This window comes from Nycticebus coucang, chromosome 4, assembly GCF_027406575.1.
Source record: "Nycticebus coucang isolate mNycCou1 chromosome 4, mNycCou1.pri, whole genome shotgun sequence".
Lineage (NCBI taxonomy): Eukaryota > Metazoa > Chordata > Mammalia > Primates > Lorisidae > Nycticebus > Nycticebus coucang.
In genome coordinates this window covers 137,870,442-137,888,618 of record NC_069783.1, presented here as the reverse complement: position 1 = coordinate 137,888,618, position 18,177 = coordinate 137,870,442, and the positions used below count along the sequence as shown (strand labels likewise).

Here is an 18,177-nt window from a genome sequence, read left to right as displayed (position 1 = left end):
GGCAGAGGGAATAGGAAAAAAATATGTGGACAAGAGTATTTAGTATGTCTTTTTCAGGAAAGAACAGGCAAACCAAGGTAAGCAGGCTAAGTAGGATTGGCTAGTTTATATAATTTCAGTGGGCTTCAGGGTGGAGGGGATGCTCCCAGTAGCCTGATACCTGGATCTGTATAAATTAGGGCAGAGGGATAGTAGCCTAGAGTATAAGAGCCCACCAAAGAAGATGATTGAGGGGTATGGAATTTCGTTGCACATAAAAGGTAAGCTCTGAATGTGAGAGGAATTGGCTCTTGGTGGGGCATCTCTCTGGGGTTTGCCAGGCACCAGATGGCAAAACATCAGAAACACATGGTTAATACATTCCTGTGCAATCCCATCTTCCATTCTTTATGTGATTGTTGCCACAGATGATATCTTTATACATTTTACAATTATACCAATTATAACGATTTTAAAATCAATGGTTATACAATTAACTGGTTTACGATTATACAAGTTATGTGAAGTACAATGCATAATGATAATGTATATTTTACATGTTATACAAAATAAATCTATATAGAGAGATTTAAAATGGTTTTTTAATAATTTTTTTCTTTAAGTCCTATAGGAAATAAAGAATGGAGGTACAAACTGAAAATACAGTAATACTTGCCTGTTTACTACTTTTACTTGTACAGTGGTGTGAATGTTTGTGTCCCCTCAAAATCCATATGTTGAAATTCTAACCAGGACGCCCAGGAGTGGGATTAAAGTCCTCATAAGCCGGCCCCGGGGAGCCCATCTGGCTCTTCCATCTTCTGAGGATGCAAGATGGAAATGGGCCCTCACCAGATACTGAATCTGCTGGCACTTTGGCCTTGGATTTTCTAATCTTTAGAACTGTGAGAAATAAATTTCTGTTCTGTATAATTTGCCAAGTTTATGGTATTTTGTTGTAGCAGACCAAATAGACTAAGATAACTCAAGATCTTTATTTTTTAATATAGCTTTGACTTACTGTCTGGAGTTTTTTCATTTCAACTACTATAGTAATTCGGCATTGTAGATCTATTATAACAAACTCTCTCAGTTTTGTTTATCTGGGAGCATCTTAACTTTTCCTTAATTTTTGAAGAATAATTTTGCCAGATGTTGAATTCTTATTCAGGATCTTTATTTTCAGCTCTAAACTAAATCATGCCAGGAGGTCTTTTGGCCTTCTTGGTTTCTTATGGGAAATTGGCCATTAGCACTTTTCAAGATCCCTTTTACGTGGGCAGTCACCTCTTTCTTGCTTTCTTCAAGATTCTCTCCCTTGTCTTTGGATCTCAAAAGTTTGACTATAAGAAGTCTTAGTGTGGGACTCTGTAAGGCTGTACTATTAAGACCTAAAGTTTGTTGGGATCTTGGATTTGTAGGTTCATGTATTTCATCAACTTGAGGAAAATTTCAGCCATTGTGTCTCCAAATATTGTTTCTTTTTTCTTATTTATTCTTAATTTTTATGGATACCTAATAGTTAACACTTAAAGGATTTTATCCTGTAGAAACAAAACCATCAGTGGGAATCTACGTATAAATATGATTGTGGAAACACTATTTGTGGTCACAAAAGATACTTTACCTGAATATCCATCTAAAGGGGGAGTTGTTAATGAAATCAAACATATCTAATATTATAAATTATTAGGCAGAAACTAAAATAAATGTATTTGATCTACATTAGTTAAGCTCAGTGATGTTCACCATGTACTATAAAGAGAGAAAGTAAATTGCAAAATAATGTAGCATTTAAACAAAGTAAAACAAAGACAACAAACCCCCAAAAGGACATATAACTAAAACAAATCACAGAACCCAGAAGCCACATGAAAAAAATGAAACAATTTGGCTAAATAAAAATTAAAGCTCTGTACAACAAAAAACAGCATAAACAAATTTAAGAGGCAAGTCACAAACTTTAAGAAAAATGTTTCATTTAAGGTAGGTGATGTACCAAATAATAACCAAAACATCCTGTTGTAACCCTTAAATATATACAGTGTTTATTTGTTAAAACAAATAAATGTTTTCTTTTTTCAGTAATGCTCAAAAAAAAAAAAGAAAAAATTTAGAACTATGTGGTTTAGTTTACACACATATAGGGCTGCTTCACTAATTTTATAAATTATTAGCTCTTCCACTTTCTTTATTGACATAAAGGAACAACAAAAGCAAAATATCAAATCAGTAGTCATCTCACTAGATAATAGCACTGGCTGCTCATCTACCCCTCCCCCCCTTTGCAACACTACAAAATGTAAACTGAAAATCAATAATATTATTTTTTGCTTAATTGTTAATAATTCTTAATTATTCTAGTGGCTCAAAGAGTTCAGGCAAAATAGGTGTAAACAAAGACCACCACGGCCAGGAGGAGGATGGCGTTGATGTTCACCACAGTCCTCCAGAGAGGCCTCTCAGACGTGTCGGTCAGCTTCTGCCTAAGGGCCTCTTCCTCCTCCTTGGTCAGCTTGGGTCCCGTCTCCTGCAAACCGCAGAATAAGTCCCAAGTCTTCCTGAGACATCCACGAGATTGCTCAGAATAATCTGAAACAAAGATAAACAAATGACCACCAAATATGGGAACTAGAAATCCCTGCCAGTGTCGTGCTATAAGGAATGACTACACCCACTAGTAAGCATTGGATAAAACCCTGAGGAAATGTACATCAATTGTATATATGAAATTGAAAACTTTTACATGGCATAAAGTTCAATGAACAAAGTAAAAATAAGAGACCAAATGGGGGAAACACTTGTATATTATATCACAAAGGATTTAATATCTGTTTTTTTTTTTTTTTTTGAGATAGTATCTCACTATGTCACCCTTGGTACAGTGCCGTGGTGTTACAGCTCATAGCAACCTCAAACTCTTAGACTTAAGCGATTCTCTTGCCTCAGCCTCACAAGTAGCTGGAACTAAGGCACCTGCCACAATGCCTGGCTATTTTTACTTTTGTTGTTGTAGTTGTCGTTGTTTGGCAGGCCTGGGCAGGGTTGGAACCCGCTAGCCCCGGTATATGTGGCTGGAACTGTAGTCACTGAGCTACAGGTGCCAAGCCTAATATCTTTAATATATAACTAAATAAAGTCTCTCTCTCTATATATAGACTTTATTTAGTTATATATTAAAGATATTTAGTATCTATAGAAAAGACCTTCAGTAGCCCCATGTGAACCAAAGAGAGAGAGGTAGAAAAAGAAAACAATACAAATCACATTTAGGCTCACCCAAAAAGAGAAATTTAAACTAAAACTATACTGAGGTACCATTTTCCATCTATCAGTGCCAAAAATTCAAAAGTGTCTCAATGTGCTATGTGAGGGAGTCTGCGTGGAAACAGGCAGTTTCACACCTTCATGCCAGGAAAGCTTGACTCACCTCTTATGGAGGGATATTTGTGGTACATAGAAAAATTGCATAGGCATTAATCCTTTGACCGAACAATCACATCTCTCAAAATCTATGCCAAAAGTTTACTTGCAAAAATACAAAAAGATTCATGTATAAGGCTGTTCATTGCAAGACTGGAAAATTTAAAGCATACTTCTCACCCAAATGAAAAATCATACTGGAGGCTATACTTAGAAATAAAAGATAATGAAAATTATATAAATTAAAATCTGAGATACAGCAAAAATTTTATGTTGAGGGAAATGTATATGGCCTTAGTTATTGGCATTAGAAAAGAAGAAATCAAATTTCAAGATTTACTAGAAATAAGTGAAGTAATACCCAGCTTACACTGGGGGTGGGGGGAGAGGGAACTCACAACAGAATAAACCCAAATAATGTAAATGGAAGGGAACACAAATGAAAATAGAAAGTAGTAACAGTAAAGTCAAAAGTTGGTTCTTTGAGAAAAGTAAACTAGGTAAGTCTCAGCAAGATTTATTAAAAGAGAAATCACAAAAAATTATATTAGGAATTAAAAGGAAAATATAACTATAGAGGCAGTAGAGATGGGTAAGTAGATATTATGAATAGCTTTATGCCAATCTGTTTAAAATTTGCACTATAGGGACAAGATCCTAGAAGTATAGAAATTAAAAAACTGTTTAAAGAAGAAATGGAAACTCCAAATAGTTCTATAGCCATTATGTAAATGTGATAACTAGTTAAGAAATTCCCTCACCCCCACCTTATAGCCCTAATGGTATTATTTTTGGCAAAATACCAAAATAGTATTCAGATGCTATTTCAGTCTTATTGAAATTTCCATAAAATGAAAAAATGGGCTAAATTCATATTTAATATGTGCTCTGTGCTTGGCAGAAAGGTAAGATTTTCAAGTTTTGGTTTGCTGTAAATCTAACAGCTCTTTCTATAGTGGCATTAAAAAAAACCCACCAAACCCAGCCATCCACACGGAGTTCCTACGCGGAAACCAAATGTATGCAGATATTACCTTTTTCAGCACCATCCCCTGTTGCCTCGTGCTTCTTCTCATCTGCATCTAAATCGATTCGTTCCTCTGTACTGTCCCGAAGAGCCCAGCACAGGCGATACAGCTGAACAGACCATACACAGGTATATTAGTGGGGGCGGCAAATGTTTGCAGTATTATAATGGTACCTTTTATTATCACATGGTTAAAAAGAAAATCAAACTTCACAAAAGAGGATAGATCACAAAGGTCTCCTACCCTACTCATGCACCAAAAACACACTACTACCCGTTTTAAATTATTTCTGTTTTTAATTCCACTGATAGTTACTCAGAACATGGAATAATTTGCATAAAACTTCTGAATTTTTCATTTTAGAGACGTTAAAGATTTAGCTAACCTACATGGTACCCTCGCTTCACTCATTTTCATTATCATCCAACTGTTACTAACTACATCATTATTTCTTTCAGTTTGTCCGGTGGTTACTTTCATAACTTATTTAAAATATCTTTTTTTTTTTTTTTGAGGCAGAGTCTCACTATAGTGCTGTGGTGTCACAGCTCACTGCAACCTCCAACTCTGGGGCTTAAACGATTCTCTTGCCTCAGCCTCCCAAGTAGCTGAGACTACAGGTGCCCGCCACAATGCCCGGCTATTTTTTGGTTGCAGTTGTCATTGTTTAGCTGGCCCAGGCTGGGCTCAAACCTGCCAGCTTCGGTGTATGTGGCCGGCGCCGTACTCACTGAGCTACAGGCGCTGAGCCAAAAAATATCTTATCCTCTACTTCTGGATGCATCAAGTTTTCATAATATCTAAGTATTATTCTTGAGTTCCAACTGCAATTAATACCTTTATGGCACACCTCCCTTTCCTAATCCACCTCCAAAGTTCCGTCAGCAATACCATTATTTACACTGTTAAACTTTATGGAATTTTAATTGTTTTCTGTAAATGTAATTAAGATTTCCATGCTTAGTCTTTATGTTGTTTAAAAAAGTTGAAAACAAATTGCATTTATGCTATGTAGGCAGTTCTCAGGTTACAAATGAGTCATGTTCTGTAGTTTTGTTCTTAAGTTGAATTTGTATGTAAGTTGGAACAGGTACATTTACCACTGTTCATAAGAGCGAGCCGTAGGTCAGATGGAAGTTTGTAACTCGGGGACTTACTATGATAGCCTCTGTTTGTAAATGTGAGTTGTAAGTAAGTCAAATGTTTGTAACTAGGGTACTGCTAATTTTTTTTTGCCACAGAACCAAGACGTGATTGGATACAATGACTAAGTACCAGCCCTGGGTCGTTCTAAGGAAATAATTTCAAGTATCCATGGATTTTTAAATTTATAATCTACCATATTCTCAAAGTCATGCCTCATTTTAATTTGTCCTGGGACACATTTCTTGTACAGATTGGCTTTCTTATTTGTTCATGACATAACAAACATGCTTTTATCTTGTCACTCATTTTAATTTGTCCTGGGACACATTTCTTGTACAGATTGGCTTTCTTATTTGTTCATGACATAACAAACATGCTTTTATCTTGTCACTAGGAACCCTAAGCATAGCTTCATAAGCTGTTATTCAGAGCATTTTTTTTTTTTTTGAGACAGAGCCTCAAGCTGTCGCCCTGGTAGAGTGCTGTGGTGTCACAGCTCAAGTGATTCTCCTGCCTCAGCCTCCCAAGTAGTTGGGACTACAGGCACCTGCCACAACACCTGGCTATTTTTTTGGTATTGTCATTGTTATTTAGCAGGCCCAGGCTGGGTTTACACCCAGCAACCCTGGTGCATGTGGCCGGTGCCCTAACTACTGAGCTATGGGTGCCGAGCCCCCATTTTTCTTTCTATTTGGAAACTTTTGCTGAGGAAATCCTTATACATATGTTTTTCCTACTGTATGTATATTTCTATCTAATAAACTCCTCAGAGTGGATTGTTGACTCATGAGGTATAAGAATTAAAAAATTGATGCATACTGGCCAACAGCCCTCCTATGAACGATAAGATTTATATACTCACCAACAGTTCTGGACTGTGGGCATTATTCATAAGAAACATTTTTTTCCAATTTGAAAGGCAAAAAAATGCATCTAATTAGTCTGTTATTTCTTTTCCTTCCTCCTGGTACCATGTGCTTTTTAATTTTTTTCTAATCCCTGTGTTCATGTGCTCCGTTCATGTTCATATTCATGCTCATGCTGTGTATGAGATCCTGCTGGCCCTCCACGGTTCCTGAGCACGCATGGCCCAGATGACAGCTCTGCTGTGAAGTCTTTCCCAGTCTCTTAGGCAACACTGATCATTCTCTTCCTGGTAGCCGACAACAATTGTATAGATTTGTCCCCCAATTGCATTGTGAAGTTTATAAAGTATGATGCTCATTTCCCAATCTTTTACTTTTTTCTTTCATTGTGCAAAGACTGCTTTATTTATTTTTATTTATTATTTTATTTTATTTATTTATTTATTTATTTTTTGGCCAGGGCTGGGTTTGAACCCGCCACCTCCGGCAAATGGGACCGGTGCCCTATTCCTTGAGCCACAGGCGCCGCCCTATTTATTTATTTTTTAAAAACCTAATTGCTAGTGAGAGGGGGTATTTTATACACCTTATCATGAACATCTCCCCAATCCCTTACTTCTTAATTCACGGGTGCTTTGCACAAACTAGGTGCACATTTTTGTTTATTTGAATGACTGGATGATGATTTCTTGGGTTTATTATAGTTCCGGAGGTACAATGATTACAGTGCCTGGGACTCGTGCACTGGCGGCAGCTTTAGAAGGCAGAGGACCCTTATTTTAAAATGAGCAAATACCATTACTCATCTACTCACATGTACTTCAGGAATGGGTTTTGTTAAGAGGGAAATTCCCAGGACGGCCAGTGTGGTGCCACAGAAGAGAATGATGGCAAAGTACAGATAGTGCACTCCACAGATAATCTTGGGACAGTCACCGGCAGCCAGGCAGCTTCCTGTTCCATAGGCAAACTCTGTGATCATTCGAATAAGGCCCATCACAAGTCCAATGATTAGACCCCAGAATGCTCCCTGCACAGAAATAAAAACAAAGTGTTTAGAAATGATGACAAGCTCATTCAAGTAAGTCTTAATTATCATCTTGCCTGCTTTCTTAATTAACAGTCACAAACCAATGCTGGGGGTGGGGTGATCAGGACATGCCAAAGCAAACCGTTCCTGATTGCTCCACTGAAATGGGACTGTTTTAAGGACCAAGAGATGGCTTCCCTCGAGCATAAAGTCACAAAGCAGAGGAAGTTGCTAATGTGTATATGGGCAGTCATGTTGCTTTCTGTGGTCCTGAAATACCACTGCACTGTTGATCCGCCAATTCCAGGACACTACTGTGTACGTTGGTCCAAGCTGAAGTTTTCCTTGACTTTTATTTATTTATTTTTGAGACAAAGTCTCATTATGTCGCCCTCGGTAGAGTGCTGTGGCATCACAGCTCGCAACAACTTCCAACTCTTGGGCTTAAGTGATTCTCTTGCCTCAGTCTCCCAAGCAGCTGGGACTATAGGCTCCTGCCACGATGTCTGGCCATTTTGTTCTTGTTGTTGCTGAAGTTGTCATTGTTGTTTAGCAGGCCGGGGCCAGTTTGAACCCTCCTGCCTTCGTGTATGTGGCCAGCACCCCAACTGCTGAGTGATGGGCGCCGAGCCCCTGGACTTTTATAGACAGACTAAAAACTTTATGATTTATTTCATAGAATAAACAGGACTCTGAATTACATCATACAATTTTCAGAGTGGATATTAGATATTTTTGAGAGCTCTATTAAATTCTTGACAATTGAAATTATTTATTTTCTCTGGGAGGTTAATGGTGTTATGTTTTAGGAAAACAGTCTTTTGTGAAGATTTAACGGTATGAGCTTTGGATGGATGAAGACCTGAGTCGGAATCCTAGGACCCACTTACTAATTTTAGTAGAACCTCTGTAAGTTGGCCACACAAGGGGCTGTAACAAACTGGTCAATGTAAGGAGGTGTCAAATAAGAAAGTAGGCCTGCTGGTTCCTGTGGCACCTGTGTGGTTTATGAAAATTAGGTTAACTTAAGGAGGCGGCCAACCATGGAGGTTCTACTGTATTAACTAACACATGAAAAGCACATAGATATTAACCTCCCTGCATAGATTCCTCATCTGAAAATCATCATACTAAGGCTAGTACCTAGGAACAGTGTGCATGGTCCACTGTAATCAATCAATCTCTGTATATATCATAACAACACTAAACATATTTTGAGCCCTTGCTAGTGTGGTAGATTTTCTTTTTTTGGTTGAGCCGTCATTGTTGTTTGGCGGGCCTGGGCTGGATTTGAACCCGCCACCTCAGGTGTATGTGGCTTGCACCTTAGCCGTTTGAGCCACAGGTGCCGATTTTCTTGTAAGCATTTCACATATTTAAAAAAAGTTTTTTTTTTTTTTTTGAGACAAGGTCTCACTCTGTTACCCAGGCTGGAGTGCAGTGTGTGATCATAGCTCATTTTTTCAGAACTCTTGAAAAAAATTTTTAAACAATTAACAAAGAGTGGTGGTGCATACCTGTGGTTCCAGCTTCTCAGGAGGCTGAGGCGGGAGGATCCCTTGAGCCCAGAAGTTTAAGATTACAATGAGCTATGGAGGGTAAATGGTGGGACCATTCCAGTGGTTCATATAACAAGGGTACATGTCAATTCTATTAAGTATAAAGTATAAATGTCTTAACACAATAATTAAGTAAATGAGGTGAAGGCTGTATCAACTAGTTAGATGTAAGCATTTCAAATTGTATATAAAATCAGCACATTGTACCCCATAAAGGCATTAATGTCTACACGATCTATGTGTTTATGACTTAATAAAAAATTTTTTTTTAGTTCTCGTAGAGACAGGGTCTCACTATGCCCAGGCTGGTTACGAACTCCTGTTTCCAGCCATCCTCCTGCTTTGAGCTTCCAGCGCTGGGATTATTAGGTGTGAATCACTGCACCCAGGCACTTTTCACATATTTCATCTCATTTAATCCTCACAACAATCCCATAGGGGAGGATGCTATCATTACCTTCATTTCACGGATAGTCAAGTGATTTGTGTAAGATCGCAACACTGTTTGGTGGTATAGCCATGACTCAGCTCTGGCAATCTGTTTCCCAAACTTGTGCTCCTCAGCATTGTACCATGTGTGCATGTAATAGTTCGTAGAAAATAAAAGACTACTACGAATGTGCATTATCTTTTTTTTAATTATTATTTTTTTTGCAGTTTTTGGCCGGGGCTGGGTTTGAACCCGCCACCTCTGGCATATGGAGCCGGCGCCCTAATCCTTTGAGCCACAGGGACCGCCCTGAATGTGCATTATTATTCTTATTCTTTAGTAAGGGTTAGGAATTGTGACTGCCCTCAACTCAAAGTGAGATGGACCATGATTTGTATAAAGAGAATAGAAAGAATGCATACGGATACCCCAATGAAGACATTTTTTCTCACTCCAGCAGGGAAAAAATGCTTTCCAGTTTTTCCTCACCTGTTCATTGACTCTTCTACAGAAGATGGCGAGCATGAAGACAGCTGCAATGGGAGGCCCAAGGTAGCTAGAAATCGATTCTGTGTAATGGATCAGTTGTCCGCTTTGAGATACCTCTACTAGGGGGACCCACAGGATGCTGATCACAGTTAATACAAAGACAAATATCCTGGCAAGAAAACAAAATGATGTGAGACCTTCCACTGGCTCCTGCAATCCCACCTCTAGGCATCTTCCCAGAAGGAAAAAAAAAAAAAAATCATTTCACCACAAGGACATTTGCACTAGAATATTTTTTGCAGCTCAATTCACAATTGCGAACATGTGGTAGCAACCCAAGTGCCCATCAACCCATGAATGGATGAACAAACTATGGTGTATGTATACCGTGGAGTACTATTCAGCCTTGAGAACAGATGGAGACTTTACATCTTTCGTGTTTACTTGGATAGAGTTGAAATATATTTCATAAGAATGGGAAAAGAAGTCCCAGTATAGTCAATACGAGTATGAAACCAGCATATAAACAACTATACATCCACACGAAAGAAAAACACAAATATAGTCTAGCGAGGGGGAGGAGAGAGAGTGGAAGAAGCAGGAGGGATGGTGATCGGCGGGATCTCACCTAAGGTGCACATTGTGAGGGTGTTCAGCGCACCCCTGGGTGAAGGGCTCAACTACAACTTGAACTTTACCTTAGAAATGAAAACAACGTAACCTAAGTATCTGTAGCCTCACATCAATCTGAAAAAACAAAATAAAAACTGAAACAGGTTGCAGTGAGCTATGCTGATGTCACTGCAGTCTAGCTTGGGCAACAGAGCAAGACCATCTCAGTAAATAACTAAATAATTATCAGAAGAAATTGTAAGAGAAAAAGTATCATTGCTGCTTCCGTTGTGGCTTTAGTTCTTAAATTCATTCATTTTTTTAAAATTAAATCGTAACTGTATACATTAATGCATTTATGGGGTACAATGTGCTGATTTTAGATACATTTTGGAATCCTTACATCAAACTGGTTGATATAGCCTTCACCTCACTTCCTTATTGTGTTAAGACATTTATACTCTACACTTAATGTATTGATTTTGCCACTTTCTGGTTTTCCAAACAAAGTCAAGCTGCTTGACCTTGCACGAACCCATGCTGTGTTTGCTGATTATCTGCTGGTAAAATGCTGGTTAAGCAATTGCTTGTTTGTAATCAGTCATAATAGCTCCATCTGTGAGGTTAAAGATCTAAAAACAGTTCAGATGTCACCACTTGATTAATGATTCTCTAATGCAATGTACATAGCATATCAATTGGAAATAAACCCACACTGTTTCTATTGACCAGTAATTATTTGTATGATAAAAGAGGCCGACATCCACTTTTGTCCATTTCCTAGCTTGCAGGGAACTAAGTGTGCATAGGTTAGAATTAAAACAGCCTCTAACCTAGAATGCAGAGTGAATTGGCAAAAAATGCTAATTTGTGCATTTTATTATGTGAATACTCTGGCAGGGAGAAAGAATTGGTTAAAATATTGGTAAGTGGTAAAAGCCTGTTATACGCTCCTGAGGTCTGGGAAGCACGATTCATTTGCCTTTCTAAGCCCCACTGTTCTCTGCATTTGTTGTGGAATATTCATTCACTAAGTGAACAAACATACCAGACTGTGCAAAAACGTTATCATCTCTCCTTGCTCACGTGAAACAGAGAAGCAGTGGTGAGGTGGGGACAGAAATGAGCATTTGGGTGGGAGACTGAGGTATAAATATCTCATTTAAATGCTATAAAATCTCTGCATTGTTGCAATAGCCAAGTTTGGTAAACCATGGAAAGTCTTAGCAGAATGCCTAAAACATAATAAGGATTCAATAAATTATATCCATTAGTGTCATCGTTATCATCCTTAGAAAGGAAATCTTGTCCCAGCTCACTCAGCTTCAGTTCTCTGTCACATGCAGGCCAAGATCCAGAGTCGTTCTCTGGCTTAAACAGCCCTGCACGAGCTCTCCTCCACCCGCACAACAGACCACACATGTGACCGGGCTCTCCCTCCCAAGAGAGCCATCTGCTGACTCCACACTCCTGAGAACTCTGCTCAAATGCCTCCTCCTGGGGTGGGGAGGGGGGCTCACTGAGCACCTGGGTTAGGGACTCACCATTGCGCTTTTCTCCTTTAATTTTCATCACAGCATTTTTTGCCACCCAATGCAGCATACATTTATTAACTATCTATCTTCCCCACAAAGGCATAAATTCCATGAAGCAGGAATTTTAAAAATATAACTTTTTTTAAAATCTTTTTTTTTCTTTTTTTTTTTTATTATTTGGGATTCATTGAGGGTACAAAGAATTAGGTTACACTGATGGCAGTTGTTAGGTTAAGTCCCTCTTGTAATTGTGTCCTGTCCCCAAGAGGTGTGCCATACAAAGTGACCCCCATCCTCTTCCCTCCTCCCCTCTCTCCACTCCCTCCTTCCTCCATCCCCCACTCAGGGGTCCTCAAACATTTTAAACACGGGGCCAGTTCACTGTCCCTCAGACCGTTGGAGGGCCGGACTATATTTATATAGTTAAAAGAACAACAACAAACTATGAACAAATTCCTGTGCACACTGCACATATCTTATTTTGAAGTAAAAAAACAAAATGGGAACAAATACAATCACACCGCCACATGTGGCCCACGGGCCGTAGTTTGAGGACCCCTGATACTGTCTTCATATTAGAATTGTGTTTTGGGAAATAGCGTTAGGCCTAGGCTATAATGGAAAAATATCAGTTAACTCCTAGCAAATTTCCAGACTGCAAATTTTCAAAGGAAATGAAATAAGTCTAGTTCACACCTAAGATAAATGAGAAAGTACTAATTGATTTCTTGCTTCTAGTTCACTCCCAGTTTCTTGATTGGCTAACTCCCTGGGAAATAGACCGGGAGGTACTAATTGTTCCCGGACTGACTTTTAAATAATACCAGGTGGGGAAAAGTAGTGAAACTAAGATGTATAGAGGGAAAATATTAAAACAAAGGTGTATGACGTATGTCTAACTAACTGTAAAATTCTGCTTCTGTACAATGCTTGCTTGCTATCCCACCCAGATGCACCTGGACAGCCTGTGTGCCAACGAGAATGCAGACCAAGACTTAAAAACCCGACCCCTTAAGCACTTGGGGCTGTTCTCAAAAGCCCCATGTTGGGACACTGAAGCAGTTGCCAGCTGGCTCCTCAATAAAAGAACTCTGCTATAAATTTGGCTTGTTTAGCAGTGTGGTCTTTGTGGAACTCCAGGGCACAAGAATAGTAGATATTAGATAAGAGAGGAAGAAAGAAGAAAAATCATTAATTTATCCTTCGGGAGGATATATGCTCATGTTCATAGACCTATTAGTGGGACTACTACGTGCTGGGTCCCCTGAATACCAGTTGGTACTTTCTCTGCCACAGATAACACACATGTCTTATTATTTCTTTTTTTTTTTAGAGACAGAGTCTCAGTTTATCGCCCTTAGTATAGTGTCGTGGTCACACATAGCTCACAGCAACTTCCAGCTTTTGGGCTTAGGCAATTCTCTTGCCTCAGCCTCCCGAGTAGCTGGGACTACAGATACTGTGTGCCCACCACAATGCCTGGCTATTTTTTTGTTGCCGTTTGGCTGGGGCTGGGTTTGAACCCACCACCCTCGGTATATGGGGCCTGCTGCCCTACGCACTAAGCCACAGGTGCCGCCCACATGTCTTACTGTTTCCCTCCTCTTACAACATTTGTCCAGAGTCAAGATCAGGGCCAAGCCAGGCCTTTGGATTCTTCTCTCAAGTGTTTTATTTGCTAAAGCTGTTACTACTCTCACCAGGAAAATGCAATCTTTTGTTTATTTATTTTTTATTATTAAATCATAGCTGTGTATATTAATGCAATCATGGGGCACCATACACTAGTTTTATATACCATTTGACATATTTTCATCACACTGGTTAACATAGCCTTCCAGATATTTTCTTAGTTATTGTGTTAAGACATTTATATTCTACATTTAGTAAGTTTCACGTGTACCCTCGTAAGATGCACCGTAGGTGTAATCCCACCAATTATCCTCCCTCTGCCCATCCTCCCCCCTCCCCCCCTTGCCCCCTTCCCTATATTCTTAGGTTATAATTGGGTTATAGCTTTCATATGAAAGCTATAAATTAGTTTCATAGTAGGGCTGAGTACATTGGATAGTTTTTCTTCCATTATTGAGATACTTTACTAAGAAGAATATGTTCCAGCTCCATCCATGTAAACATGAAAGAGGTAAAGTCTCCATCTTTCTTTAAGGCTGCATAATATTCCATGGTGTACATATACCACAATTTATTAATCCATTCGTGGATCAGTGGGCACTTGGGCTTCTTCCATGACTTAGCAATTATGAATTGGGCTGCAATAAACATTCTGGTACAAATATCTTTGTTATAATGTGATTTTTAGTCTTCTGGGTATATACCTAGTACAAGAATTATAGGATCAAATGGCAGGTCTATTTTTAGATCTCTAAGTGTTCTCCAAACATCTTTCCAAAAGGAACATATTAGTTTGCATTCCCACCAGCAGTGCAGAAGTATTTCCCTTTCTCCACATCCACGCCAACATCTCTGGTCTTGAGATTTTGTGATATGGGCTAATCTTACTGGAGTTAGATGATATCTCAAAGTAGTTTTGATTTGCATTTCTCTGATGATTAAGGATGATGAGCATTTTTCACATGTCTGTAGGCCATGCGCCTGTCTTCTTCAGAGAAGTTTCTCTTCAAGTCCCTTGCCCAGCCTGAGATGGGATCACTTGTTCTTTTTTTGCTAATATGTTTGAGTTCTCTGTGGATTCTAATACGTTTGAGTTCTCTGTGGATTCTGGTTATTAAACCTTTGTTGGAGACATAACCTGCAAATATCTTCTCCCATTCTGAGGGTTGTCTGCTTGCTTTACTTACTGTGTTCTTGGCTGTGCAGAAACTTTTTAGTTTGATCAGGTCCCAGTTGTGTATTTTTGATGTTGCTTCAATTGCCCAGGGGGTCCTCCTCAAAAAATATTCGCCCAGGCTGATTTCTTCAAGAGTTTGCCCTGCACTTTCTTCTAGTATTTTTATAGTTTCATGTCTTAAGTTTAAATCTTTTATCCAGTGAGAGTCTATCTTAGTTAATGGTGAAAGGTGTGGGTCCAGTTTCAGTCTTCTACAGGTTGCCAGCCAGTTCACCCAGCACCATTTGTTAAATAGGGAATCTTTTTCCCACTGAATGTTTTTAATTGGCTTGTCAAAGATCAAATAACAGTAAGTAGCTGGGTTCATCTCTTGGTTCTCTATTCTGTTCCATATATTTATCTCTCTGTTTTATTTATTTATTTATTTATTTTTTTGTAGAGACAGAGTCTCACTTTATGGCCCTCTGTAGAGTGCCGTGGCCTCACACAGCTCACAGCAACCTCCAACTCCTGGGCTTAAGCGATTCTCTTGCCTCAGCCTCCCGAGCAGCTGGGACTACAGGCGCCCACCACAACGTATCTCTCTGTTTTTGTGGCAGTACTATGCTGTTTTGATCACTATCGATTTATAGTATAGTCTGAGGTCTGGTAGCGTAATTCCTCCTGCTTTGTTTAAAATGAAGTCTTTTAAATAGGTTGTTAATTTTTCTTTCTTTTTGTTTTTTTGAGAAAGAGGCTCACTTTGTCACCCTGGGTAGGGTGCCATGGCGTCATAGCTCATGGCAACCTCAAACTCTTGGGCTCAAGTGATCCTCTTGCCTTAGCTTCCTGAGTAGGTGGGAACTACAGGCACGCACCCCATGCCTGGCTAGTTTTTCTATTTTTCGCAGAGATGGGGTATGGCTCTTGCTTAGGTCATTCTTGAACTCCTGAGCTCAATAAATCTACCCACCTTGGCATCCCAGAGTGCTAGAATTATAGGTGTGAGAAACTGTGCCTGACCTGTGGTTGGCTTTTCTTGACACCAATTTCATGGAAAAGCTGGCAGCACCCCTCCAAGGCTGATCTTTTCAGGTGCTGTGTTTTCAGGCTGTACTGAGAGTGTCCCTACCCTGGATCTTCTGGGACCAGAGAGCCCCCTAATGAGTGTGTCAAGGCGGAGAGGAAGAATTGAGGTTAAGGTGAGTATAGCAGGGCTCCAGTTCCCATTCCACCTAATGACAAGGCTCTGAAATAAACCTCAAGAGCTAAACCACAAGTATGTAATACACACAACACATTTTTATTATAGAAAATACACATTACAAAAAAATTGGAGAGTATAAAAGGAGAAATTATGTGTTCATTATCTTACCACTTTAACCATGTTTGGAATTATCATCACCATCGATTTGGTCATTTTTGCAAAAATTGTGAGCAATTTCTTTTCTTTTAAAGGTCTCTTCCCACACTCCTTTCTAATCAGAATCCCATTATTAGGTCTATGAACATGAGCATATATCCTCCTGAGTGATAACTTAATGATTTTTTGCTTTTCCTTCCTCTCTTATCAAATGTCTATCTCCCAAAATGCAATTCTTTTGTTTTTTGAACTGCTCTTTTTTTTTTTTTTTTTTTTATTGTTGGGGATTCATTGAGGATACAAGAAACCAGGTTACACGGATTACATTTGTTAGGCAAAGTCCCTCTTGTAATCGTGTCTTGTCCCCAAAAGGTGTGGTACACACCAGGGCCCCACCCCCTCCCTCCTTTCCTCTCTCTGCTCTTCCAAAACACAATTCTGTTATGAAGATGGTAGATGATCTAATACAAGGTGGTGGGTAAGGGAATGAGGAATGAGGAGAGGAGAGGAGAGAAAGAGGGGATGGGGGGATCATGGTATATGGCACACCTCTTGGGAACAGGTTCTGATTTTAAAAGATTGAAAGATATGCACACTTGTTGTGATCTACTCAACAGAAATACATATCTGTGTGCACCAGGAGACACAGACAAAAGTGCTCAAGCCATGAACAGCAGAGTAGATAAATTCTAATATATTACCACATAGAAAAAAATGAATAAACTATAGCTACACATACCAACATGGCTGAATGTCACAAACATAACATGAGCAAAAAAAGCCATATACCAAGCAATACATATTGAGTTATTCTATGTGGAATATCCTGGAACTGGGAAGGACTACACTACAGCATGTGGAGTCATGTGGTTAGCTTTGGGAATATGAGGTTCAAGGTGGGAGGGGGAAGCCATTAATTTCCATTCCTTGACTTCACTGGTGGTTACATGGGTGCTCATTTTGTGATGTGTCACTGATCCAGACATTTATATTATGCAGGTTTTCTGTATGAGTGTGTGTTATTTTTAATTTTTAAAACATTTTGCAAAACCCTATGACATTAAAGGGTTCACCTGAAAAGTATGAAGGGAAGAAAGGAGACTATTTAATCTATTCTTTCTGCTTATTTCCTTCTAGCTTACGGTCTTCAAGGCTGCTCAGGGATCCCTCGATGGACTGAACTCTCCCAGCAGTGTCTTGAAATTAGCTCCTTTCACGAGTCTCTTCCTTTCTAATATGGTCTGATTCTTAATGAATGTGATTGTGTCAGTGTTTGGATATCCTTATCTATTACCTCCATGTGATACACCTGGAAACTGCTGGACACAACGCATTAAAGGAGGTGGGAATTTTACATCCCATTAAAGCGCTGAAGGAGTTACATGAACATGTGCATGTAGAACAATATAAGGAGGGAAAGAAATAAGAGACAATCAGAGAACTTTGAAAGTTTGAAAGAGCAATTATTTCATTTAAAGGTATGGCTCCAGATTTTACACCTGCAAAGACATGTTGAATGAAACCAAAGACATATGTTGAATAGAAACATCCTCTAATGATCCCTCCCTCACTTGAGGGCTCTATGTTTAGTTTCACCAAAGCTATAGACTAGGGAGTTCTAGTCCATGTCAACATATGCATTTCTCCAGAGGAATTCTAGGGAGAAACCAGGGTTCCCTCACCTTCCAGCTATCAGGAGCTCTCTCTCTGATGCCTGCTTCCGCACCTTGGTGTAGATGTCTATGGTGAACAGAGCACTGGCACTGTTGAAGATGGAGGTCAGGGAGCTCATGAGAGAGGCCAGCATGACAGACAGCATCAGGCCACGCAGTCCTGGAGGCAGGAGAGGGCACTGGTGAGTGACTGGACACCATGCTCAACCAGAGAGTCACTCAAAGATAAAAGTATCATTTGGAACATTAAGTGGTG

At 39.3% G+C, this 18,177-nt stretch overlaps 1 protein-coding gene across 1 annotated transcript in view; it reads right to left on the bottom strand.

Annotated features, from left to right (window-relative positions):
- Positions 1 to 1,934: 1,934 nt before the first annotated feature.
- Positions 1,935 to 18,177, bottom strand: part of SLC5A4 (solute carrier family 5 member 4) — a 74,169-nt gene continuing 57,926 nt past the window's right edge. Inside the window, exons 11-15 of the mRNA XM_053588465.1 lie at positions 17,931 to 18,081; positions 9,951 to 10,119; positions 7,257 to 7,472; positions 4,437 to 4,539; positions 1,935 to 2,571 (exon numbers count right to left, since the gene is read on the bottom strand). Coding sequence (XP_053444440.1) covers positions 2,357 to 2,571; positions 4,437 to 4,539; positions 7,257 to 7,472; positions 9,951 to 10,119; positions 17,931 to 18,081 — 854 coding nt within the window. The 3' untranslated portion in view covers positions 1,935 to 2,356. The remainder of the gene's footprint in view (positions 2,572 to 4,436; positions 4,540 to 7,256; positions 7,473 to 9,950; positions 10,120 to 17,930; positions 18,082 to 18,177) is intronic.